The sequence below is a fragment of the Polistes canadensis genome, unplaced genomic scaffold, assembly GCF_001313835.1.
Source record: "Polistes canadensis isolate GaletaPanama2010 unplaced genomic scaffold, ASM131383v1 scaffold_298, whole genome shotgun sequence".
NCBI lineage: Eukaryota > Metazoa > Arthropoda > Insecta > Hymenoptera > Vespidae > Polistes > Polistes canadensis.
Genome location: NW_014569845.1, coordinates 36835 through 61682, shown reverse-complemented (window position 1 = coordinate 61682; position 24848 = coordinate 36835). Strand labels below are relative to the sequence as shown.

Genomic DNA, 24848 nt, shown 5'->3' with positions numbered 1-24848 from the left:
ATTAATAAATATAAAAAAAAATATATATATATATATTAATTTAATATTATGTGAAATATTACGTTTATTTATTATATGTTTATATATGTTTTTTTGTATGCATTTGCATTTGAATGTTCTAATATTACGTATAAAAGAACGTAATATAATGTGTTTATGTATGCGTGTGTTTTATACGAGAAATTTGTGTAAAGTTTTTCTTTTTTTTTTTTTTTTTCGTTTTTCCTATTCGAAAAGTTTCCATTTAATTTTTTTTCATTCGAGTTATCATCGAAGGAAAATCGATTGCGACGTGCAAGAATAAATACAAATAATAGAAAAAGCGTATACATGTGAAAAGAATGAGAAAGAATATTTTCAAAGGATATGACGATGATAACAATTATATAAGATCGAAAATAAACGTTTTTCTTATCGACAAAAATAACAATGAATATTTTTGCGATTCGTCAATCTACCAACGATTTATAGGAATCCATAGAAGGATAGATATTTCATTGGTTGTATGAAAATATCATTTCTTTGTCGAAAATAACAAAGCTCGTTGTATAACTCGATGATTATCGATTGGATGTATTTTTGATGAAATTAAAAATTCAACGCATTTCTAAATTTCATTTCTAAAAGTTCTACGATGCTACGTTACAATTGAAACATTGTTTTATTTATTTTGTTTTTCTTAAAATACATTACTTTACAATTTCTTCTGATTGGAGAATGCTTTTGTCATAATATATAAAAAGAAAAAAAAAAAAAAGAAAAAGGGAAAAGTATAAAATAATAAAAAATATTTGCATTGGTGGACGCGGGAAAACAGGTGTGGTTGAGAATAAATTATGTTTTTGTTAAATTGAACACGTTAGAAAGAGAGTGAGAAAAAAATCCAGTTAAGTTAAACATTTTAAATAAATATTAAATTATATTATTCGCGAAGGGACAAAAAAAAGAAAAATAATTAATGAAATAATTTATCGATCCTTTCTATCCCCTTTTCTTACCTTCGTTTCCTTTACCTGTAAAATTTTTTCATAACACACATTAATAAATTAATTTATTTATTTATTAATTTATTAACAAAAATTCTTCCATCTTCTATTTTCTTTACCTGTACATTATTTTTTTCCCCTACACCATACAGAAGCCATAAAAATAAATTTTATAAGTTCACTCTCTCTCTCTCTCTCTCTCTCGGTATATGCCGTCAGCCGCGTCCTTGACATTGCCCGTTGCAGCGTCGAGACGCAACGCAGATTGCATCAGTGCTCGAGTTCAGCCATTTATTTTATCGTTTCCCGAGACACTTAAAACTAGTATAGAAAGAGATGAAAATAATACTATCCTTGATGATTTCCAACGAGTTCTACGAATTTTTCCTCTACGAGAAATAAAAACAAAAAAAAAGAAAAAAGAAAAATACAAAACAATATTCCACCCTTCCCACAGAAAAAGACGAGGACTCTTCTTCCTTCGTCCCCCTTTCTTTTTCTTAATAAAAAAAAAAAAAAGAAGAAAGACACATACACGGTCAAGATCAATCTCAAGAAAGAAAGAAAGAGATGGAAAAAAAAAGAAAAGTCGAGTTGGCCAAAGGCCCGGCAAAATTTCTACGGCACTTTCTCAAATACACACACACACCTATAGATGTATAAAACAGTATAGCACCTATCGGCCTTGTCCTTGACATCGACCGCTGCGTCCCGACGCTACGCAGGCCACAGTTGCATCAGAATGTTCGATGCAACCATCAGAGTAGAAGGAGGAGAAGGGTGGTGGTAGTGGTGGTGGTAGTGGTGGTAGTTGTTGTTGTTGAAAGAGTAGGAGGAAAAGTAGAAAGAGTAGGAAGAAGAAGAAGCGAGAGAGAAAGAAAGATAAAGAATAAGAGGAAGGTAGAAGAGAAACAGAAAACCGAGGAGAGTAGGAATAAAACGAAGAACAAGAAGAAGGGGGTAGAATTACTGTGTTGAAGAGGGTTGAGGAGCAAAGAAAGAAGAAGAAGAAGAAGAAGAAGAAGAATGGGTGACTATTGGGAAGGGGAAAATGATATTAACAATGTTCGTAAGGATTGGTTGAAGGTGATGGAATAGAAAATATCTAGGGTGAACAGAAAAAAAAAAAAAACAAAGGAAAGTAGAATGGGTTTCTGTGTGAAAGGGCAAAGGGGGTGGGTGGGAGAGTTCGGGAGGAAGGAAGTAGAATGGGTGAATATTAGGGGAGGTGAAGAGTGTTCAAGAGGATTGATAAAAGGTGGTGGTGGTGGTGGTGATGGTGGTGGGATAGGAAAGATCGAGGGTAAGAATAGAGGGTGGCTTTAAAAATGTTCTGTGTGTGGGGGGGGGGAGGGATAAGATTAGGGTATTAGGGTAAAGAGAAGGGGGAGAGTGAAATGGGGTAGACAGGTGGGTAGTTACGATAGTAAATACGTCTTAATATTATTCTCGTGTCATGCTTCTCCTTCCTTCCTTCCTTCCTTCCTTCCTTCCTTCATTCCTTCCTTCCTTTCTTTCTTTCTTTCTTCCTACGTCGTTTCAAACGATGCCGATGATGCGATTCTCTTCCATCGTGTATAACTTTGTTGCACACCACGCACGCAACTTCGTGTAATACTTCGCTATCCGATTATTTTTAATTGCAATTTGATTTAATCTACGCGTATGAGAATGGGAGTTTGATTGATATGCAATCGGGATTAGATCGATATTGGTTCTTTTTTCTTTTTCTTTTTTTTTTGTTGATTAATTTAAATATTCTGATAATTATGACAGTGAAATTGCAAATTAGATAATTATAAAAATAAGTTTTATTAATTAGTTTTTACTGTCATAATTATTAGCATAAATGAGCGATCGTGTTTATTTAACCCTTTCTTTGTAGCATGCTTCGATGAAACGAATAATAGTTTTATAGATATTTGTAATATATAAGTATCGTCGAATTAATACGATTCCTATATGGGTCGCTAGTAAAACGAAAGGGTTAAATAAAAATAAAATCAAATATTATATTCATGTGAAATTATAATAATCATTTGCAGACTAATTAATTAATTTAATTAAATTTCTAATATAGATCCTAAAAAAGTGATTTAAAAAAATTGTATAAAGATATTCTTCTTCCTTTAATTGAAAAAAACAAGGAAAAAAAATAGAACGGCGCTACGTGACACATTCTACAACACACATATATATATATAATACATATGTGTTCATTCTATACTTCTACGTAGAATAGTTATATACATAAAGGCACGTACGACGAAAGTATCCTGAAATAAATCAAGGTCGTATTTGACCGCGAATGCCGAGAAGAGTATCGGCCCTCCACACGCTATAATCTCATTTTAATTATTAATAAACGGTTGAATTAATACGACCAGATAATTGTTATCTAATGTAATTAAAAAAAAAAAAAAAAAGAAGTAAGATAAAATTATTTATAAATCATATTTATTAAACGATAACGCATGGCTTGCGAAATTTGGTCTGATTGAAATTTCGTGTCAAGCCAAAGAAAAAGTGTATGCAGTTAAGGTCAGGGTCAGGTATCTGTAATGGCTTGTTGACACCACTCGTTCGTTTTATACTTAAATATTGCATGTATATACAAGAAATGTGTCTTTGTATAAATGAAATTACGCTTTGCTTTCCAAAGCGTATTTTAAGATCTTGTAAAAACAATACTATATATATTACAAATGAATAATTTCATTAAAAATTCCATTTGTAATGTATCTCATTGGAGATAAAAAGAAAAAAAAAACAATTGTATATACAATTATTTAAAATTTCTTTCCCTTTCCAACACTAGATTTTCCCCTAGGTTTTCCCCTAGGTGCTTTACCACCGTGACCCTTTGTTTTACCACGTCCTTTTGTTTTTTCTTTATTTTTAGCTGCTCTCATATCTTTCTTCATTCTAGGATCAACCACTTTGTATCTGCCCTTTACTCCTGGTGGCCTTACTGCTCTCTTTTGTGCGGTGTGCTTTTTCGCGACTACGTACGTCACTTCCTTCTTTGGTTCTTTATGAGCTTTCTTATATATGCTATTTATAACAAACAAAAATTCATTAATTAATATCTACAATTATTTTATATCTACAAAATTCAATCGAATATATTTAAATCTTTTTCAATAAAAATGTATATTTAATTATGATTAATATATATATATATATATATATATATATAAATTAATATGAAATAAAACATTCAATTAATGTAATTCTTTATGCAAACTTACGCTCTGACTTGTCGTGCTTTCTCTCGTTCACTTAATTCAGTATTCTCCATTAAATTTTCCACCTTCTTCTTAGCTTTTTCCAATTTACGCATCGCACGTTTCTTCTTCCTCGCTTTAGCTTCCAAAACCTTTCGGATCGGCCTAACATTGAGATCTTCGACTTTCTTTTCATATTCTTCTACGAGTTCCTTCGGTACAGGTGCATCTTTTTTCATGTGCTTCTCTTCGTCTTGTACAAACCAATCTGGTAAATTAGTATCATTAAATGCATACCTGTTCCAAGCACCATCGATTAAATCTCGTCGAGCTTTCTTTGATTGTACCATAAGAGAACCCAACGCTAGATCTTGCACCGATAATTTTCTTTTCTTCATTTTTTCAGCTGAGAAACAGAGACAAAAAAAATGAAGATAAGTGTCATATTAATTTATAAATAAATTTTTATTTATTTTACTTACTAGTATGTTCTTTCGACACTACTTCGAAACCGTCCTTTCCTCCTATCTTTTTAACTTGTTTATTTGGCGCCATCATTTCTTCCACGTCGTAGTTAGAATCCGTATCGTCGTTCTCAACGTTTGATTCCACATTTGTGTCATCATCATCATCATCATCACGGTCTTCTTGTTCCATTTCTTTCCTTTTTTCTCCCACAATTTTGCCACCCTTTTTCTTATAAGTTTCAATCATTTTATCTAATTCAAAATCTTCATCCTTCTCGTCCTCCAAATTTTTAAACACATCTTTCTCGAACCATAACTGAGCTCTGTGAATTCTTTTAGTTTTTTTATCTCTATGATCGAGATCAGTTAGCAGTGGATTGGTTTCTTCCTCGTCTTCAATCTTTGTTGCCTTTCTACTACGTTTTTTCTTGTCATTCTTATCTTCTTCATCTTCTGACGAACTGAAACCTATATGAATAATAAATCAAATTGATTAATTAATTGAATATATTATCTATGAAAATAATTATTATATATATATATATTAATACCTAATCCAGATTTGTCGCTGTCTGTATTTTCATCATCAGATTTTTCAGACTCGCTATCATCTGATTTGTAAAACAATCCAGAACTATCCAAATGTCCTTTATCCTTTTCGTATGCTATCTTTTTTGGTTTCCTTTTATCTTCATCAGAATCATGATCACTTTCCGCTACAAAATCAGGACTTTGATCCGTAACAGTTGCCAATGCTTCGTGGGTTTTGATTTGGGTTAAACTGAACATATCATCTCCTTCCAACATGGGTCCTTCATCTCCTTTGTGAATCATTTTAAGATTCAAACGTTCGTTCAACTTTTGTCTTTCCTTGGCCACTTTTTTTTTCTTCCGTTTCAATTCTTTCTGTTCTTCGGCACGGACCTTTTCTATTTCATTCATAATTTTTTTATCTTCCAAATCTTCTAATTCGTCAACAGTTAAAGGCATGGTTGTTTCTTCCGTCGTTTCTTCTTCCACGTCTTTTGATTCCGATTTGGATTCGACAAATATTTTTCTCATAACTTTCCACCAATTAATTAACAATCGTAATTCTTTACGACCAAGTACTTTGATATCTTTACAACATTCTTTTATTTCCTTCGTTGTTTTTTCGTGATTTCCTATTTCATCGTCGTTTAATATTATTGCAGATGTTTTTTGTAATGCTTCAACAGCACTTTCATAATTGAGAAAATCTTTTACAGAAATTGGATGATACAATGTGTAATCATTTTCTGGATATCCTTCAGCCTTCGCTTTCTTCTGTTTTTCTGGATGAAAGACATCCAACTTGTTCGAAGGTTCTAATTGTAATTCTGAGAATACATATTTTGGATCTAAAAATTTAGGATCTATCTTGTCAGGTGCAATATAATGTTGACAGACTACAAAAATTTCAGCTGATTCACTACGAGAAGCTTGAGGTTTTGTTGCGTGTACCTGAAAAAGAAAAAATAATTAATCAATTAATTTATTTATACTATAAAATGTTAATGCATATCAATTATTACTTATTTATTTTAACAGCTATTTACCTTCTTGAACAATTGTTTAAATACCCAGATCAATGGATTATAATCTTTCGATCTGAATACTTTAGTAATAAACCATCCCCCAGGTCTCAGAAATTGTGTGGCTACTTTAACAGCGTGTAAAGTTAAAACTGCTTGTTGATATGCATCATGTAACCAATTTTTACCAACATTGGGTGCTCCATCATTTAGAACAATATCTGCTTTCCAAGTTTTTAATTCACGAGTTATTGCAACTCTACATTTGTCAGTTGTAATATCTTCGACTAAACTAATACAACCGGGTATCGGTTTGATGGGAAACAAGTCTACGCCTATTACTACAGATGACATTGGCATATTTTGTCGTGCCACTTGCATCCACCCACCAGGAGCTGCACACAAATCTATGCATACTCGAGATTTTTGGAGGAACTCGAATTTACGATTAAGTTGAATTAACTTAAAAGCGGCACGTGATCTGAAACCTAAAAATTAATGGAAAGAAAGAAGAAGAGATTAATTTTGTAATTTTGTTAAGTATATACAAATAGTACATAATAGTATTTAAAAATTTATATACCTGTTTCTTTGGCTAGTTGATAATATTTATCCTTCCTCTGCTTTCCAATTTTTCCTTTTTTACCCATTTTGAGGATTGAAAAATATTTCTAACTAAATAAGAAATAAATTCAATTTTAATTTTTCTTCTAGCACAATTTTATTTTTTCTTATAATTTAATTTTTCTTCACTATTAATTAAACACAATTAATAAAAAGGTTATAACATGTGGTTCCAAGCACGCCGATTACAAACATAACCTTTATAAAATGATTTTTCAAGACAGAGTACGACATAACCCATAAACGGAAACGAACTTAAATGAGTGGTACAGTACGATAATCTAAAATGTAGACATAATCGATTGTTGTCATTTTCGATATAACTCGAACTTCTGTATCGATTTTTTCTTAAGTCGATAATAACAAAATTAAATCTTAGAAAATACACAATCAAACCTATATGCATAGAAATATTTTTAAAATTTATACATATAAAAATTAATTCTTTCTAAAAAGATCAATCCATTGATATTTCAATTTAAAAATAATATTATGAATTAATTTTTATATTTAAAAAAAGAATTTTATTGTTTTAAACGCCACCTGACCTTGTAGATAAAGAATTAAAAACGTAGGCAGTATTTTATGTTAAAATTTGGAACCTGTGATTAGAACTCTTTCAACAGTAGAATTAAATATGTTTTTATTTATTTAATATACTTCAATTTCATTTCAATATTTCGTCTTAAATCACAACAATCAAAAAGTTGTACAGTGTAATTAAATACTATACTAAAATACAAAATTTTATATGAATGTACAAAAGATATTTCATCAAAATGGAATTGATGTATCATAGATTTATCCACATATTGAAAATAAAAGTTTAAATAATGTTTTAATATTTTATTATTAATATTTAATATTGATAAAAACTAGTATCACAAAGAGAAAAAAATGGCGAGAATTCAATGGTCTTTGAGACAAGCACCTAGGCAAATAAGGTACAATTATTTAAATAAAATGATTGCTTTAAATAAAACATTAAATGAATGATTTTCTATTTAAGGCTGAATATTAAGAAAAAATGGTGGCGTTTACAATTAACATGTAAATCATTATTTTATAATGACTTTTTGGATTGGAGTTACGTGTGTGATATACTCTTGGAACCAATGTTTTGGTTTGTTGAAAATTTTACTGCCTGTTTAGGACCAGTAAGTTTTTCCTTTTGATTTTATCTATTTCAAAATAGAAAGATCATCCGAATATACAGTAGGTGATCAGTTGATAAACTATTCACCTAGCAAACATTGTCTTTGAATTGATTATGTTAATTAACCGATCACTCATTGTATAAATTTCATGATTTATATTTAAATATCATTTAGTGTTCACAATATATTTACTAAACTTCACAGCCTTTAGGTATGTGTAGTAATGGTAGCTTTATTAAAAGTATGCATTGTATGCATTGCATATTGGATTGGGTTACCTTATTGGTGGGAAAAGAGCCCACTAGCAACAGTATTTTTACTACTAATTGGAAATTGGCTTCTTATCAATGTATGTTTCCACTACTATATGGGTGTAAACGTACCAGCAGGATATCCACCGCAGGGCGGTCTTATTCCTGAGGCTGTGAGTATTTGTAAAAAGTGTATTAAACCTAAACCTCCTAGAACGCATCACTGTTCTATTTGTAACAAATGCGTGCTCAAGATGGATCATCATTGCCGTATCCTTTCTGAATATTCAAATATATTTTATATAATATAAAATAAGAAAAACAGTACTACCAGCATACAAGTTTTATAAATTTCTTAACTATATTTATAGCATGGCTAAATAATTGTGTCGGTCATTATAATCACAGACACTTTTTTCAATATATGGCTTTTACCGTCGTTGGAATTTTATTCATTATGATATTTGGAATAGAAATAGCATATCAAGAATTTTTTCCAGCACATGAAGCTGATCTAGATGGTCATCCAGTTCGTATTAACAATACAGAGATCATTCCTGTGGTATATTTTTACATTATATATTAGACAATTTGTTTTTATTATTTAAAATAATTACCAATAAAAGAAATATATGTTTTTTTCAGGCAGAATCGTTAGATCATTTATCCAAAGAAGAGATAGCAGAAATTGCTAAACAAGCTGCCGAAAATAAAGAAAAGGAATGGAGACGTAGACTAATCATTTTTGCAGCTTTAATTTGTGTAGCTACGTTTACAGCACTGGGAGCACTTACATGGTGGCATGCAGGTCTTATTACAAGAGGAGAAACTAGTATTGAGGCACGCATTAATAGCACTGAAACAAAAAAATATAAAGAGCTTGGAAAATCATATCAAAATCCTTATAATTTTGGACCGAGGGAAAATTGGAAATTATTTTTAGGCATTGTTAAAAGGTAATATTATTAAAACAATTTAGTATTTTATTTTTATCTCTATTTGTATATTTATTTATTTATTTATTTATTTAATATACCACTTAAATATTTTCAGAAGTTGGTGGTATGTTTTGTTTCCTTCAACTCATGGGCCATATGGAGATGGTCTTACATGGAAAACGATACACGATAATAAAATATCTTGAGTTTAAAATTGAAACAATCCTGAAAAGAATGTGATGTAATTATCTTTTAAATGTTTCTCCGGTGTCTACCATATGATTCTTATTCCTATGAGATTCTAGTCAAACTATACATTTATGTGCACGATATCGATGATCATGCATTTAAATACACAAAATATTCGATAGTTGTTATACAATGCAACATCTGTTTTTTTTTTATATACACATATATATATATATATATATATACATTTCCTAAATCACTGCAGATATAAATATCATCGTTCGTAATTATATATTTACTTTTTCAATGAAAGTATGTCTTTTTCCAATATATATATATATATATAAAAAAAAGTAAATGAAAAAAAGTAATACAGATAAAGACAATGTAATCCGTCTAAAATTTATCAGTTATTTGAATAAATTAAATTTTTTACCTTTTGTAAGATATCACAATATTCATTTGAGCTACTCTTCTGGCCAGACAATATCCTCTATCCAATTAAGATAATATGAGACTCTTGTATACACACCAGGTGAATTTTCAATCGCACAACCTGCGCCAAAACTTGTAATTCCAATAACTTGGTAAAGACATGAATATCTTGGATGTAGTCTTTGTAAAGGGCCACCAGAATCTCCTTGGCAAGTATCTTTAATATCATCCGCATTATAAAGATCATCTTTACTATTAAGTTGACCCGCACATATCATACTAGGTGTTATACCATTTGGGATTCTAAAGGTACTATTATATCTTAACGAACATGCAATATTACTTATCAAATCAAGTTCTGCTTTTCGCAATTTTTTACTCGGATTACCAACTAAAAATTGTTTAAAAAATTTATGATATATAGATGATAATATTACTTAAATATTGAATATACCATAAACTTACAATATTTTGTAGCACCCCAGCCGCTAACCCAAGCTGTTGAGCATAATTTATCGTACTGTTGATAAAGACACGCTGGTCTGATTAAAGTACTAAATTCAACAGCTTCTTGTAATTTAATAAGAGCTATGTCTGCATATATTATAGGAGGCTTGTAAAATGGATGTCGTATTATTCTTTCTATATGAATCATAATTCCAGACTTCTTATCCTCTATATTATGAAGACCAACTCTCACAACATTTGGAGCACCGCTATAACATTAAATATTACAACATGTATAATCGGCAATGTTATATAAATTAATAAATCTTGAACAATATTCTTTAGTTGCATAGAAAAATAATTTACTTTGGCCCATGAGAGCAATGTGCAGCTGTAAGTACCCAATAAGGTGAAATTAATGTGCCTCCACAGATAAACATAAGAGATCCGTCCTTTAGTATTTTCTCTAATGCAGTCATATGTGGAAATTCACCAGGTGTTGCAATCTCGCCGCCAGTTATAAGTGGATCAGACCTTGTGCATTGTTTTTCTACTTGGGTAACTTGTGGATTATTAGCAACTAAAGATTGTACTTTCGATATAACCAGAAATTGTTTATTGTATTCTTCACATTCTATAATATATTTTATTTATTAGTAACATTAAAATCAATAATAAATTTTGCTCCGTTAAAATAAACTTACTAATATCCGATATCGTTTTAGAAATGTATTCGTTCAAAATTTCTGAACATTTAGATTGATTTTGAGGAGGATTTAAAACATGTTTCTTGTTATTATTAACTATATCGGTAATATTAGAAACATTTCTTTGATTAGGAATATTTTGTTGATTACGAACATCCATTATTGTAGACATATTAGTTAATAAGTTAGAACTATTCTCTAGTTTGTTCAAAAAAGGTGCTAAAGTAGATGTAATTGCTGAATTAAAGAAAGGATTATGACTGTACGATGTACTAGTTCTATTTATGTCATTCATTGTTTCATTATTATCCATTAATAATGAATTATTTTCTGAATTAAGTTCACTGATATTAAACGATAAATTCTTACTTTGCGAAGAAGTATCTATAAGGAATGGGTTGTCACGATAAGTATTAGTTATATTTTCTTCAAAAAAAGGATTATGAATATTTAAAATCACATGATAGGAGCCATTGTTCAATCTTTCTAACATAATGGAAGAATCTAAAAATATTTAAAAATATCTATTCATTATTTTTATCTACGTAGTTTTATATAAATTAAATGCATGATGTATATAATAATAAATAATTAACCTGGATTTTTGGAAGATGTTACATTGTTCCTTGTAAACAATAGATTAAAAACAAGGATGAAATATAAACGTATTGATGGAAATATCATGATTGTAAAGTAAACATTAAACGACTAAAGAATACGTATATCAAAGTTCAATAATAACGATAATAACTTTTTAAGCGAGATAATAAGCCAAGAAGTGCCAATGTCAAATTAATAGAAAGATAAAGCAAAGATACATCCTGATCAATCTATTCTTTTCTTTTTCTTCTCTAGTATTTTATCTCTTATAGTCAAAGATTATAGTTAAACTATATGTATATATATACATATGTTTACATATGCGAATCATTTTCAAGTGATGATGTATTATACATAATTATTTAGTAATTACTACACGTATTTCTGAAGAAAGGTTTATTTTTATATTATTCTTAGGAAATTATCATTCATGTATATTTGAGATTAACGAAACAATAACTTTTTCATTTTCTTTTTACCATAATAAATGTAAAAAAAAAAAAAGGTGTAGGAAAAATATATTAATTATATGTAATAATATAAATAATTGTTACTTCTTATATTTATATATATATATACATTATTTTTTTAATTCTTATATATAGAACATTTGTTTTTACATTTTAATATACATACATTTATTGTGTATAGAAAATATCACTATTAAAATGTTATGGTTATGTTTAATAATTATTTGTAATCATATAAATGATAAGATAATATGAATGATTATTTTGATTAATTAAACATCGAGCTGTTCTTTTTCTAATATAAATTAAAGAATTTTTAATTAGAAATTTATATAAAGCAATAATCTACTGTACCAAAAATGTTGACAACTGCAACCATGATGAAAACTGTTACCTGGAGGACCCATATATGTATCCATAGTAAAGAAAGGGTTAAACATGAGTATCTCTCGAATAAGAAAGTCAATGTTATTTATCTTCATTTAAAAAGTTTTTCTGAACACTAGATATCACTAACACACACACACACGCGCACATATCGATTATGATATTAAGAAAAAAACATTATATTAAATAATAATTAGTAGTAAATTTGATTACAAATAGAGATAAAAAGATGATTCATTTATTATCTGATTACTATTGTTATTATATTTAATCTATTTCATAAGCCCCTCGATTAGGCAACTGATAATACAAGTAAGATAAACGTAAATCGAAAATTAGGAACTAATTTATAATTTGTGTGTACTTGTTTGAAATTTATTTAATATATAATTATTTATAATTTATTATATTGTAATATTAAATATTAAATTGTTGATGGGAATAAATGGATTAATAATATTCTTTAAATTGGTGCTTTAATGATCGTTCCCTTAAATTCGGAGAGGGGAAGTGACGTCAAATAAACATGAAAAGCTTCATTAACTTTCACAGAACACCGTTTAGTATTCTTTTCGTACTCGTCGAACGAGCAACGTAGCTCATTCTTTTCCAGTTAGTATACTTCATTCATATTTATTATTTTGTTTAATTAAAATTTATTTTTACCAATATTTCACTATATTAATTAAATTAATATTTAAATAACAATACACGTATATTCGTTTCATTTTAATTCATTTCAAAGTTTTTCGAAATAATTGATAGTTTCAAAATATAATTTTAATTTATTTAAACAATATCTCACGTTCGTATATATTATATATTAAACTAATATTTAAATAATAGTAGAATTATTTAAACATTTTAAAAGACGAATATAAAAGATGGTAATTTTAAAATCACTTTAAATCAGTTCATAGTTTTCTCAAATAATAAATAGATCTATTGAACTATATTTACTAAACTTTCTTTACTTAAAATATAATCTCTGTTCTATACATTTTATAAATATTGAATGTTTTTATTTTAACAATTTGTATATTCATTAATATTTAAATAATATCTTTAATTACTTATTAAATTACAAATTACTAGATTACGTAAGAATAATCTCTCTCTCTCTCTCTCTTCCTCTTTTTAACTGTTTGCCCTTTAACCGAAGATAAATAGAATCAAGCATAACAATATTTATTTAAAATTGCAGATAAAAAGGTTCAAACCGATAATACAAGGCTATAAAATACACCATTAATAATCAGAACAATCTTATTCTGATTATCACTAATTCTGTTAGAAATATGCACAATAACTAGTGTCCGCAATTTTGTATTTAAATTGACGTTTACTGTACAATGTACTCAGCAATGTTCTTCAAAATATTATATATATTTTTATTATTCAATCGTTTGATTGGCAATTTCGTTAATTGCCAACAACATTCGCCGAAAATCGTTATCGTCGGTGCTGGTACTTCTGGTATTGCAGCAGCTTCGAAATTATACGAAAATGGATTAGAAAATATTCTAATCCTAGAAGCACAAGATAGAATTGGTGGACGTGTTTACACTACTCAATTTGGTATGTAATTATGATTTACTATGTGTTATATCAGAGTTTAATAATAATAATTATTATTATTATTTTTTGTTTTAGGTGAATACGTAATAGATCTCGGTGGACAATGGGTACACGGACAAAAAAATAATATTGCATACGAATTGGCTGCACCACTTGATTTATTAGAAAATTCAACTTGGCATTTAGCTACGTTTGATTCTACGGGAGCTAAGATTGATGATCAAATTTTTATAGATACCATGAATATTTATGAACATGCTTTCGATAATATCAATATATCTGATTCTAATATTTCTGCTGGTGAATTTTTGGAACAAAAGTATATATCATATATTATTGTATTCTCTTTTTTTTTTTTTTTATAATCATTTATATTTACCGAGTAATTAAATGTAACGTTAAGTTTTATTTGTAAATTTTAATAAAATTTACATTTCAGATTCGCGGATTACTTTAACGACCATCCAGAAATAAATGCAACTCTTCAGAATGAATTATTATCATTTTATAATTTAGTAGAATGTTCATTTTCTGCATCAGACAGCTGGTACGAGCCATCGGTTAATGGAGAAATAGAATATGAAATGTGCGAGGGAAATCTTTCTATTAATTGGAAGAAACGTGGATATAGTACAATTTTAGATATTCTAATGGTAAAAACGTTTCTATATATTATGAATTATTTTAATTTTATTTTATTATTTATATATATATATATACGTGTGTGCTTATGCAGAATATGATATAAATAAGATATATTTGTTATTATTTTCAGAAAAGATATCCAGATCCGAGCAAAGAATTGCCAATTATGAACAAAACACTTCTGAATTCAGAAGTAATTAATATTGATTATTCAGGAAATAATTCAATTAAAATTCGAACTAATACTGAAGAATATTTAGCGGATCATGTTATAATGACACCATCTTTGGGTGTATTGAAAGCAGATTATAAAACTTTGTTTACTCCTTCTTTACCGGAATCCAAAATTACAACAATCAATGTACAAGATATTTATTTCTCTTCCTGTCTTTTTTTTTTTTTTTAAATAATTTATATACTTTTCTAATTTCTTTATAGGGTCTCGCTTTTGGTACCGCTTGTAAAATATTTCTTCATTTTGACGAGCCCTGGTGGGAATCTAATTTAAATTGGAGATTTAATTTTCTCTTCAACGAAACTTATAAAAACGAAATAGAAAACGATGTAAGTAAATAGAATATAAATGCATTTACTTTTTTTTTATAATGCATATTTAATATTATATTATGCGTTTTAATTATTTAGCCGGACAAAAAATGGATTACGAATACGACGTTCTTTGGTAGTGTAGAAAATAAACCTCATTTATTACTCGGTTGGGTAACGCCAAAAGGATGCCGTTTCTTGGAGACGCTTCCCGATGACAAAGTTATTGAAACTTCCATGGAAATGTTGCATACTTTTTTGGGAAAACATTATAATATTACAGAACCTAACGCAATAATAAGGTATTCAATGAATTTCTTTTTTTAAATAACACAATTTCTCATCGATATAATTTTTCAGGAGTAATTGGACGCACAACAAACATTTTCGTGGAACTTATAGTTTTCGAAGTCTTGAATCTGAAAAAGTACACGCAACGGCGGAAAAACTTTCAGAACCTATAATTAAAAATCAACGTCCCGTACGTGTGACTAATAATTTCTTATAATTATAAAAATATTCTTCGTTTTTTTAATTTATTTTTATTTGTTTTTTTTTTTTCCAGACGATTTTATTTGCTGGAGAAGCTACAAGCAAACGTTTCTATTCGACTGTACACGGTGCGATTGATTCTGGATGGAGGGAAGCGGATAGAATTATAAAACTCTATGCAGAAACTTTATAAATAGATTATTTAACATTAAAAAAAATATATATATATATATGTATATAAAAAACGTATGTACAGGTATTGTGCTCCGAATAAACTTTTACATGGATTCAAATATTAGGTTGTCCCATAAGTTTCTTGCTTTTTTTTTGATGCGACTTTAATAGACAATATTTGTTGTTTAAGGTTGAATTACTGTGTTATATATGAACCGTTTCGCTCTATTACTTTCTTACATCTCTCAGAAAGCCTCATTATGCCCTCTTTCCAAAATTGTTGAGACTTACTTGCAACAAATGCTACTTTTGGCTATCCATATTAAACGGCGTAAAAAAAGATTTTAAAAGAGATTTTGTCAGCAACGAAACGTACCCTGAAAGAGCTGTGTGAGACGACTGAAATCGATGCCATAAATGGATAATAGATAATGGATTTGCGAAAGGGTGAATTTGGATTTAAAAAAAAAACAAAAAAGATTAATTTGCCAAAAGAATTAATTTTGAATACAAGACTTACTAATATTACATGCATTATTAGTAATACATTTTAGATAATAGAATGATTTTTGAAAATTTGATAAAAACTTTTATATAAGTATGATTAATATATTTTAGAGAAAAATAAGAATAAATAAAAAAAATAGAAAAGAGAAATTAAGTTTCAGTTACATGATATTTTAGAAATAGATTAGCCTGTTTTATTCCAGTTTCATAAGCCCCATGCGCAGTGGAATAAAAAGTTTCATGCGTTGCTTCACCAGCAAACAACATTATTGGTAGAATCTATAATAAATAAAAAAATATAATAAAGGAAATAATAATATCAATCGAAAAATAAATAAATAAAAGATATATTTTTTATAATATTACATATTTTCACACGGTTATCAATAAAAAAACTAATGAGATACTCATTGTTTACCTTAGAATTTTTGTCTACTGTTCTACCGCCAATTGGTTTTGCCAATGCAGCCGGGGTACACTTTAACTTCTCGCACGATGGCGTAAGGCTACTGTAACCACCTCTTATATATTTATTCGAGGACCATGCCGTTCTAATACATTCTTTCGCATTAGGTATATTATAGTCTTTAAGAAAATGCCTAAGCAAATTTGTACAACCGATTCCAACTTCTTCTTCGCTTATGCGTTCAATAATACGGGCGGATTTTCCGCCGATCCACCCAAGTAATAAACCTTTATGATTTTGCAGAACATCGAAACCTGTAAGATCTTTAGCCCACAGAGGTATAGTTCCCCTACCAAATACATGTACTTTATTTTTTTCCCAAACAAATTGAAATCCTTTGGTTTCTGGTTCCCACCAAGGTTCACCAAAATTAAGATATATTTTATTTATCGTACCAAATCCCATATTTATTATCGACAGTTGCTGCGACAAGGGTAAACGAGGTACAAACATTTTTTGGGCATGATCTTTCAAATAACCAAGGGAACAGGTTATTATTACGCATTTTGCAGTAATGGTTCTTGAATTGTCTAGTACCAAAATAATTGGCCTTTCAGATTGATTTTTAGTAAATTGTTTCCAATGTACTAATTGCACAGCAGTATTTAAAAGTATGTTTTTAGGAGGTATATCTTTGCTAATAACTTTTAACAATGATTCGTATCCAGACTTTATTGTAAGGTGTTCTGGGCCACCAGCAACTTTGAAATTTCCGTACATATTCACAGACAAATCATCTAACGTATCACAAGAATTGTCTATTGTAAGGTATCTAATGGCCCACTCAAAAATTCCTTCCTTAAGTTTCTTTATCTCGGGTTCATCTTTTGACTGCATTAAGTAATTATCAAATCGATTTCTCATCATCCTCCCAATATTTGAAAACGCCTCTCCAGTTATTTCGTCGACGTTTCCAGTTTCTTCTAATATATTATAGACAAAGTCTTTAACGTCTTGTACCAAATCATTATCGATTTTTTGCCCGTTATAAGTTATAAATGTACCATCTCCATCCTTAGATTGCATTTCGTACTCTATTTTGTTAGATTTACAAAATTTAGCTAATTCGCTTTGGTCGCCGTGTAAATATTGTGCGCCAAGTTCGATCCATTTGCCATCCATTAATGTGGAACTTAATCGTCCACCAATATTTGGTTGAGCTTTTGAATTAATATATAATATATAATTTATAATTATTTTTAATTCACAATATTCTGCTAAAATAAAAGCGCTCACCTTCTATTACAAGATAATTTTTATAATTAGCATCTTCTAAAGTTTTTGCAGCTGCTAACCCAGCAATGCCTGCCCCAACTATTACAACATCTGGAGTAAACATCGGTTCTTTTTCCATAGCTTCTTTTATTGGTAATTTTTGTAGCTCGCGTTGTGGGTTCCTTAATCAATCATATATATTATATTATAAACCATTATAATTGTAAGCTTAATTTGTAATATACGTTATCAAAAATTTTTTGCTGTAATTTTATATTTACTTGATTGATTTATTATTCACAATAAATATAATCTATCTATCCTATATATATAACGTAATAATTTTAAATAATATTAATTCAATTATAATCAAAAATATAATATATAAATATCTTGAGAAGTAATATATGCATATGTATGTAAAAACAAACAAAAAATAAGATGTATTATAAAATCTGTGCATTAAATATTATAATATCCTAGTAAAATATTCTAAGCATCAAGCAATATGACTAACACTACAAGTTATTATTCATATGTATATACTTGTTACGTAGTAGTTTCTAATTGGAAAAACAAAGATACGTCCACAGTTTACCATAATCCATTCATTAGGAAGAACGTAGTTTTGGATTAAAGATGAGATTATAATTGCCTAAGAAAAAGCATGCATATCAATAAAAATAGAACACATTAATAGTTATAATACAGTAAGATGTTCATTTGTGCTATTTGATTCATATGAATTAAAGCTTATTAATGCGTTTCAGCTTTAATAATGTAATTATTACGCGCAAACACAGATTAATTAAAATTTAATTTTTAATAAACTTGAATAATTCGATATGAAATATATAAAATAAAAATGAGCAATGTTAATCGTAGATTTGAAAAAATATATAGCAGAGCATTCCGTCGAATTTTAAACCATAATGTAATAATGCAATGTGCAATAATAAATCTTCAAACATAGTTAATGATTATAGACAATTTATCCATACCAATAATGAATCATTATTCTTTCTGCTTCACGTATTCCACTTTCGATAGCTCCATGAGCAGTTCCAAAATAAGTATCATGAGTTGCTTCGCCAGCAAACATTAAAAGCTGAAACGTAATAAACAGAATTGAATGAGATATTTAAAAATGATCAAATGATAATCTCAATATATTTACATACAGGTTTTCCTTTAGAAGACAAAATTGGGTTAGCAAGATCAAGTGGCTTTATAGATTTTATTTCAGCTAGTTTGGTTGGAAAACTTAAAGATCCAAGAAAAAAAGGATTTGTGAACCATGCCGTTCTATAAATAACAATCAATGTAAAAAATATTGAAATAAATAAATTTAATTTTTATATTCATGATTTGAATTACCTTTTTACTTTAATTGGTTCTGGAATCGTATAAAGTTTTCCAAAAAAAGTTTGCAGCAATAAATGTAATCCTTCGATAATTTCATCATCCATTAGCTGTTCTACCTCTTTAGCGCCGTTTCTCACAACCCAAGCACACAAAACATTAGGCTGATAATCTATCGTATAAAAAGCGAATACATCAGATAACCAATAATAACTCTGTAAAAAAGAACAAATTTCTTATTTATATAGATATAGAAATATAACTAAATAATATATTTAATAATAAAGACAAATTATATATGAATATAGCATACAAAACTAGTTTCTTGTAAAAATGTGCGCTTTTCTTCCAACGTCCAGGGACAACAAAAAACAGAAACATCATCGCTCCACCAGTGAGTTGAAAATTCGATGAATATTTTCTGTATAGTACCAAAACCTAAAGCCTGTACATATATAATATTTCATTTAATATGTTAACTGTTAAAAATATTTTCTTTTTATAATAAAATATATATATATATATATATTTATTTATAATACCTCTATGGCATTTACATTTTTTACAGGCAAGCGAGGTTTAAACATCATTTTATATTTTTCTTTTAATATTCCTAAAGAAGGTGTGAATATAACATGGTCAGCTTTATATTGAAATTGCTCATCTTCATCAACTTTAACTGTAACGATGACATCTTTAGGATCTGTGCAGTCGATATGGACTAATTCTTTTTTGAATCTAATTAATTTTATAACATCTAATGAATACTTAGATTTAGGGATTCTGTTCTAAAATAAGAAAAAACAATTTATAATGAGTAAAATTTATATAAAACAAAGACCTTGAGAAATCAAAAAGAGAAACAAAAATATACACAAGCACGCACACATAAAAATATACAAACATGCATGTGTTTTCAATATTTTTTCACAAACCGCTAGACAATCAAGTATTCTTATAAAACCGCGTGATTTCCAGTTAATATAATTGTCTCCTTGGCATTTCCAATAACTCTTTACACCTTTCCAATTAATATCATACCATGATGGTGTACATCGCCTGGCAGAATCTAATCGGTGTATCCATTGTACAAGAAGATCTTTTTCTTTTTGAGTACAATTGTTATCATCACACCATTCGGACAACCTACAAACAAATATAACATTTGTTGTTGTCGTTGATTTTCTTTTCATTTTTTTCTCTCTTATATATATATATATATGATTTATAATTATTAAAATATTCATTAACGATCGTTTCTTTTTTACTTCTCCATCATATAATCTCCGTAAGATCCAGGGGTTTCCATCATTTCCTCAAAGCGTTCAGAAAAATTATGATATGCCTTTAAAATTCCAGTACTAAGTTCTTGCTTAAATAAACTGCCATCACTTTTTGCAAATAAATATTGCTCGAAATTGTTCAATCCTTTGGAAGAAGAAAGCAATTGATGCGGATAAGCACAATTGTAAGCAATATTTCCATTTTCACCGTACACCCACTCTGCGCCCAAATCTATCACGTTATCTCCTAAATTTAAAAAGAGCAAAAATGCAAATTAACAAAAGATAGAAAAAACTAAAAAGACGATTTGCATGTACAATATTTTGTCAAAAATAAATTATTAAATGCAAGATAAGAGAGAAATTGAATACTTGCCAAATAGCGTGGTATATAATCTACCACCTACACGTGTATTAGCTTCAACTATCATAACATTTTTAAAACCCAATTTTAATAATGTAGTAGCAGCTGCAATCCCAGCAAGTCCAGCACCAATTATTACTATTCTGGGTTCGACATACGGAGTCTCTGATTTTTCAGATTCCTTTTCAAAAAATCAGATCACAAAGAATTCAATTATAAATGAATGTATATAATGAGTAAATAATAAATTAATGTAATACTAATATATCTCTGTATATGTACATATACTTTTCTAAAAATCTTATCAGTAAGTTATCTAATAAGTAAAGATCTTGATCAATGTATTAAACTATCTGGTTATTAATTAAAAAAAATCTACTGAGTTACTATACCTTACTATCCACTCCACTATCCGCCATTGTTAGTTGACTTTGTATAATTAAAAAGAGGTTAATTTAACGTTATTACTCTGTAAATATATATATACATATATATGTTATTAAGTTTATATACCGTCGACAGTCAATGACACATTACCAAGTAGTTTACCTTCAGCGTGGGAAATTTAAATGTAGAGTCAACGCCACTTACACCTTTAATCATATTTCGATATATCTCGAATTTAATATTCGATAATTGGTGTTTAAACATTTACACATTTAATGTGACAATTAATTTAAGATAAAGAGAGTATTTAATTATTATTATAATAATTTTGATACTTTAAAAGTCTAATTATTCATTAATTTTGTAAATAAGAATAAATTTCATTCTCAATCAATAACATTCTGCTATGTTAACCTAAAAAGCGGGAAAATTCAAACTTGATTTTATAATAACTAGGTATCATATGAAACAATTTTTAATTGTTTAAATTTAATTTTCATTTTATATTGTTTCAGGAAAGGATTAATTCTGATACAAGTATATATATATAAGGATTGTTTTTAAATAATTTATATAAATTAAAACTCATATATTGCAGATTATACGAAATAATGAATATCATCCACGATAAAAAAAAGCCTCCGAGAAAAACGCGAGTAAAAAATAAAAAACTTGTGAATTACTCGAATAGAGAAAAAACAAAAATGCAATGTTGCACTTTGAATCGAAGAGCTCTATTGTTTATAAAATATAAATTTACGTTTTATATAAAAATCATATTATCGTCCAATTTATTTCGACTTATAATTAAGATACAAATCTACTGAATGGTTTGACCTGACACTAATTGTAAAATATATAGCAGTAAGTTGACGAGGTGTATTTTATATATAAAAAAAAACGAATCAACAATCAAAGGACAAAAATAGAAATTTGCGATGATAGCAAATAAAATGATTTTTGATTAATGATAACGTTAATTGTTCAATCAAATTGAATGAAATCGGATACATCAGGTTCGGGGGGTGGCATATACCAGGGATCATCGAGTTCCCAAAGATCAGGATGAAGATCTTCTCGACCAAATGGTGGTTTATGTACTATTGGGCAATGTTCAACATTGAAAAATCTTTCCAACTCTTCCGGATCAAATGTTGGATATTTGAAGTATTCTGGACTCTTGTGAATGTGTCGTCGTGGTGCAGTAACTCTTGGTATTGCAACAGGTGATACATAAATTTCATCGTCGTCACTTATGTGTATGAGTTCTTCCTCGCGAAGAAATTCATCGTCAACATCCAATCCTGATTCCATTTCAGCGATTCTTTTAAATTCTTCATCCAATTTCCTAGCTACTCCGCTTTCTTTCATAGCAACTAGAGTTTTTTGCATAAATTCACGAGCTGCCTCGACGATCGGATGATCTAAGGTATATTCAATACGGAGATAAGGATCATCCAAATCCGGTATTCTATAAAAGATGATTACAATTCTTTTATATATTAAGGGAAACTCTAATTTATTACGTAGGAATAAAAAAAGAACAATTTTAAAGGTATTGAAACCTGTGAAGATATCTTGGTGGTGTACTAGGTTGTACAGGAGCCATGTCTTCTATAGTAGCAACCTGTCCACTGACATTCGCTACGGTTATTATAAAATCTCTTCTTGCTTGTTGCAAATCATCTAGCTTCGATTGTACAGCTACAGCCTCAGCAGCATCTTGTTCGTCCAAGGTCTCGCTAATAATCATTTAACTTAACATACGCGTCTGGATATTTAAATTAATCTCACATATGCGCAATTATTTGTTTAATTATTATCGAAAAGGGATGGAAAACGTTTTCAGAAATGTGATCGATTTTGTGTAAGGCACCTGATAACTTGCATCGAACGATTGGCTATTTGTGAAACAATAACTTCCACTGGTTGGGGTATGCTGATGATCGTAGTACGATTATCTTTGATTGAACCTGGTGGTATAACGATACTGTCGATCGGTCCTTTACCTATCGGTTCAGCGCGAACAACATCTGCTTTGATAGTCTTAGCAAGCTCACGAGTTTTTTCTGGTATTGCTGGCAATGCTTTTCGTCTCTGAGAAGGTTCTCTTCTTGCTACCCTTTCTCGACCCATTCTGATTTAAAAGCAACAATCATATCACTCGATTTAATATTGAAATATCTTTCTTACAAACCTAGCATCACCACCAATCGGTGCTGGGGTTCGTCTAGGCCCACGACCCACTTGCGCTGAATGTTGTTGCATCTTACGTTCATAATCTTGCTTTATTTTTTCCGCATGTTTCACTCGTGCTAACATCGTTTTCGTCAAAGCTGGCTTACTGAAATCAATTTTTTTCGGCTCGTGAACCGGTTTTTTTCTTCCCTTTGGTAAATCCACTCTGGGTTTGCCAATAGTTTCTTTCGTTTGCCTTTCCTCATATTGTTTAACTAAAGCTGCTGATTTTGCTTGACGCAAGGCTTGGGTTTTTGTTATACCTGGTCTGCGGGTTGCCATTATTAATTAAAAACCTACTCGTAACCGGTTAAATTATTTCCTTGTCATTTATTGGTATCAGACTTGTAAGTTGATTATCCTTAAAGATTAATGACAAATAAACGATAAATCGTACGCGTTTTAATTAATATTCTTAAATAATCATGCATTACCCAATTAAATAGGATTTCTCTCTTTTTTCGTGATTTTCGTTAATAATTTATCTCGTTGATAATGAACAAAATTAACCATAAAATTTGTCATCTCTCAAGTTACGATTTTAACAATCCATAATCGTAGATATCATTCATATAAAAATATAATTAATTTATTTTTACATTAATGCGCCAATCACTGATTACGAGAATTTAAATATTTATTTGGGCCTGAAAGGTTGTGTGTGTGATCAGATTTGACAAGTAGAAGGTTTGAATTTTCTGACACAATGTGCCATATTAATAAAACATCATTTGTTTTTCAAAATCCCATTAAACGAAATAAACGAAAATCTTTTCTATGGATATTCGCGAAACTCATCTTTCTAAGATTGCATGGATCATTTTAAACAAATCAAAATATTGCATTTCTTTTGAAAATTCTTAAATTAAAATACACGAACTCTCTATGGTCCGTAACGATGAAGATTATTAATCAAAATTATTATTTCATATAATTATGTCGAGAAAAATATTTGATAACTATGATAGAACTATGGAGACTTCGAATAAATATTCGAAAAATAATAAAACGGAATATTCTTTTGATTTATGTAAAAACAAATACTTAGAACAATCATCTGACATCGTACCATGTCCTGGAGGATGTTTGTATAAATCGATACAATCGGAAATCAATTTTCGAGACAGTAATAGTTTCCTTACTGAAGATTCGA

The 24848-nt window shown here is 29.1% G+C and overlaps 7 protein-coding genes across 16 annotated transcripts; 2 read left to right on the top strand and 5 right to left on the bottom strand.

The window, feature by feature from the left end:
• Nucleotides 1-3085: 3085 nt before the first annotated feature.
• Nucleotides 3086-7140, bottom strand: LOC106791333 (pre-rRNA processing protein FTSJ3). Its single transcript, XM_014756895.1, has 6 exons — nt 6817-7140; nt 6258-6721; nt 5232-6162; nt 4696-5148; nt 4238-4619; nt 3086-4040 (listed from the first exon to the last, which is right to left on the bottom strand). Exons 1-6 carry the CDS (start codon nt 6881-6883, stop codon nt 3776-3778), a joined length of 2562 nt encoding a protein of 853 aa, XP_014612381.1. The 5' UTR covers nt 6884-7140; the 3' UTR covers nt 3086-3775.
• Nucleotides 7141-7391: 251 nt separating this feature from the next.
• LOC106791337 (probable palmitoyltransferase ZDHHC16) lies at nt 7392-9666 on the top strand. Of its 3 annotated transcripts, none has more exons than XM_014756905.1 (6): nt 7392-7801; nt 7867-8014; nt 8226-8535; nt 8637-8827; nt 8911-9221; nt 9322-9666. In XM_014756905.1, the coding sequence occupies exons 1-6, from the start codon at nt 7755-7757 to the stop codon at nt 9407-9409; spliced, it is 1095 nt and encodes a 364-aa protein (XP_014612391.1). In that variant the 5' UTR covers nt 7392-7754; the 3' UTR covers nt 9410-9666. The 3 variants fall into 3 exon arrangements, with proteins under 3 accessions (XP_014612391.1, XP_014612390.1, XP_014612392.1); XM_014756904.1 differs by having other exon boundaries at nt 7394-7801; nt 9319-9665; XM_014756906.1 differs by lacking the exon at nt 7392-7801 and having other exon boundaries at nt 7931-8014; nt 8219-8535; nt 9319-9665.
• LOC106791335 (serine protease snake-like) lies at nt 9252-12582 on the bottom strand. 7 transcript variants are annotated; one of them, XM_014756900.1, is made up of 7 exons: nt 11578-11940; nt 11351-11485; nt 10979-11218; nt 10641-10908; nt 10293-10543; nt 9829-10218; nt 9252-9428 (listed from the first exon to the last, which is right to left on the bottom strand). In XM_014756900.1, the coding sequence occupies exons 1-6, from the start codon at nt 11663-11665 to the stop codon at nt 9860-9862; spliced, it is 1341 nt and encodes a 446-aa protein (XP_014612386.1). In that variant the 5' UTR covers nt 11666-11940; the 3' UTR covers nt 9252-9428; nt 9829-9859. The 7 variants fall into 7 exon arrangements, with proteins under 7 accessions (XP_014612386.1, XP_014612387.1, XP_014612385.1 ...); XM_014756901.1 differs by having other exon boundaries at nt 10979-11200; XM_014756899.1 differs by lacking the exon at nt 11578-11940 and adding an exon at nt 12406-12582 and having other exon boundaries at nt 10979-11485.
• Nucleotides 12583-12955: 373 nt separating this feature from the next.
• Nucleotides 12956-15992, top strand: LOC106791334 (protein anon-37Cs-like). The gene is made up of 9 exons (XM_014756896.1): nt 12956-13050; nt 13643-14016; nt 14092-14335; nt 14456-14669; nt 14792-15022; nt 15100-15225; nt 15307-15509; nt 15568-15688; nt 15773-15992. The coding sequence occupies exons 2-9, from the start codon at nt 13791-13793 to the stop codon at nt 15890-15892; spliced, it is 1485 nt and encodes a 494-aa protein (XP_014612382.1). The 5' UTR covers nt 12956-13050; nt 13643-13790; the 3' UTR covers nt 15893-15992.
• Nucleotides 15993-16082: 90 nt separating this feature from the next.
• On the bottom strand, nt 16083-21679 carry LOC106791332 (spermine oxidase-like). 2 transcript variants are annotated; one of them, XM_014756892.1, is made up of 13 exons: nt 21620-21679; nt 21463-21539; nt 21083-21251; nt 20692-20953; nt 20359-20569; nt 19966-20211; nt 19737-19868; nt 19439-19638; nt 19243-19366; nt 19063-19169; nt 18083-18243; nt 16799-18006; nt 16083-16659 (listed from the first exon to the last, which is right to left on the bottom strand). In XM_014756892.1, exons 2-13 carry the CDS (start codon nt 21487-21489, stop codon nt 16531-16533), a joined length of 2976 nt encoding a protein of 991 aa, XP_014612378.1. In that variant the 5' UTR covers nt 21490-21539; nt 21620-21679; the 3' UTR covers nt 16083-16530. The 2 variants fall into 2 exon arrangements, with proteins under 2 accessions (XP_014612378.1, XP_014612380.1); XM_014756894.1 differs by lacking the exon at nt 21620-21679 and adding an exon at nt 21584-21599 and having other exon boundaries at nt 21463-21499.
• A 762-nt stretch (nt 21680-22441) lies between these two features.
• Nucleotides 22442-23618, bottom strand: LOC106791331. The gene is made up of 3 exons (XM_014756891.1): nt 23334-23618; nt 23023-23199; nt 22442-22928 (listed from the first exon to the last, which is right to left on the bottom strand). Exons 1-3 carry the CDS (start codon nt 23591-23593, stop codon nt 22442-22444), a joined length of 924 nt encoding a protein of 307 aa, XP_014612377.1. The 5' UTR covers nt 23594-23618.
• An 8-nt stretch (nt 23619-23626) lies between these two features.
• Nucleotides 23627-23977, bottom strand: LOC106791330. The gene has a single exon (XM_014756890.1). The coding sequence runs from the start codon at nt 23975-23977 to the stop codon at nt 23627-23629; it is 351 nt and encodes a 116-aa protein (XP_014612376.1).
• Nucleotides 23978-24848: the final 871 nt, after the last annotated feature.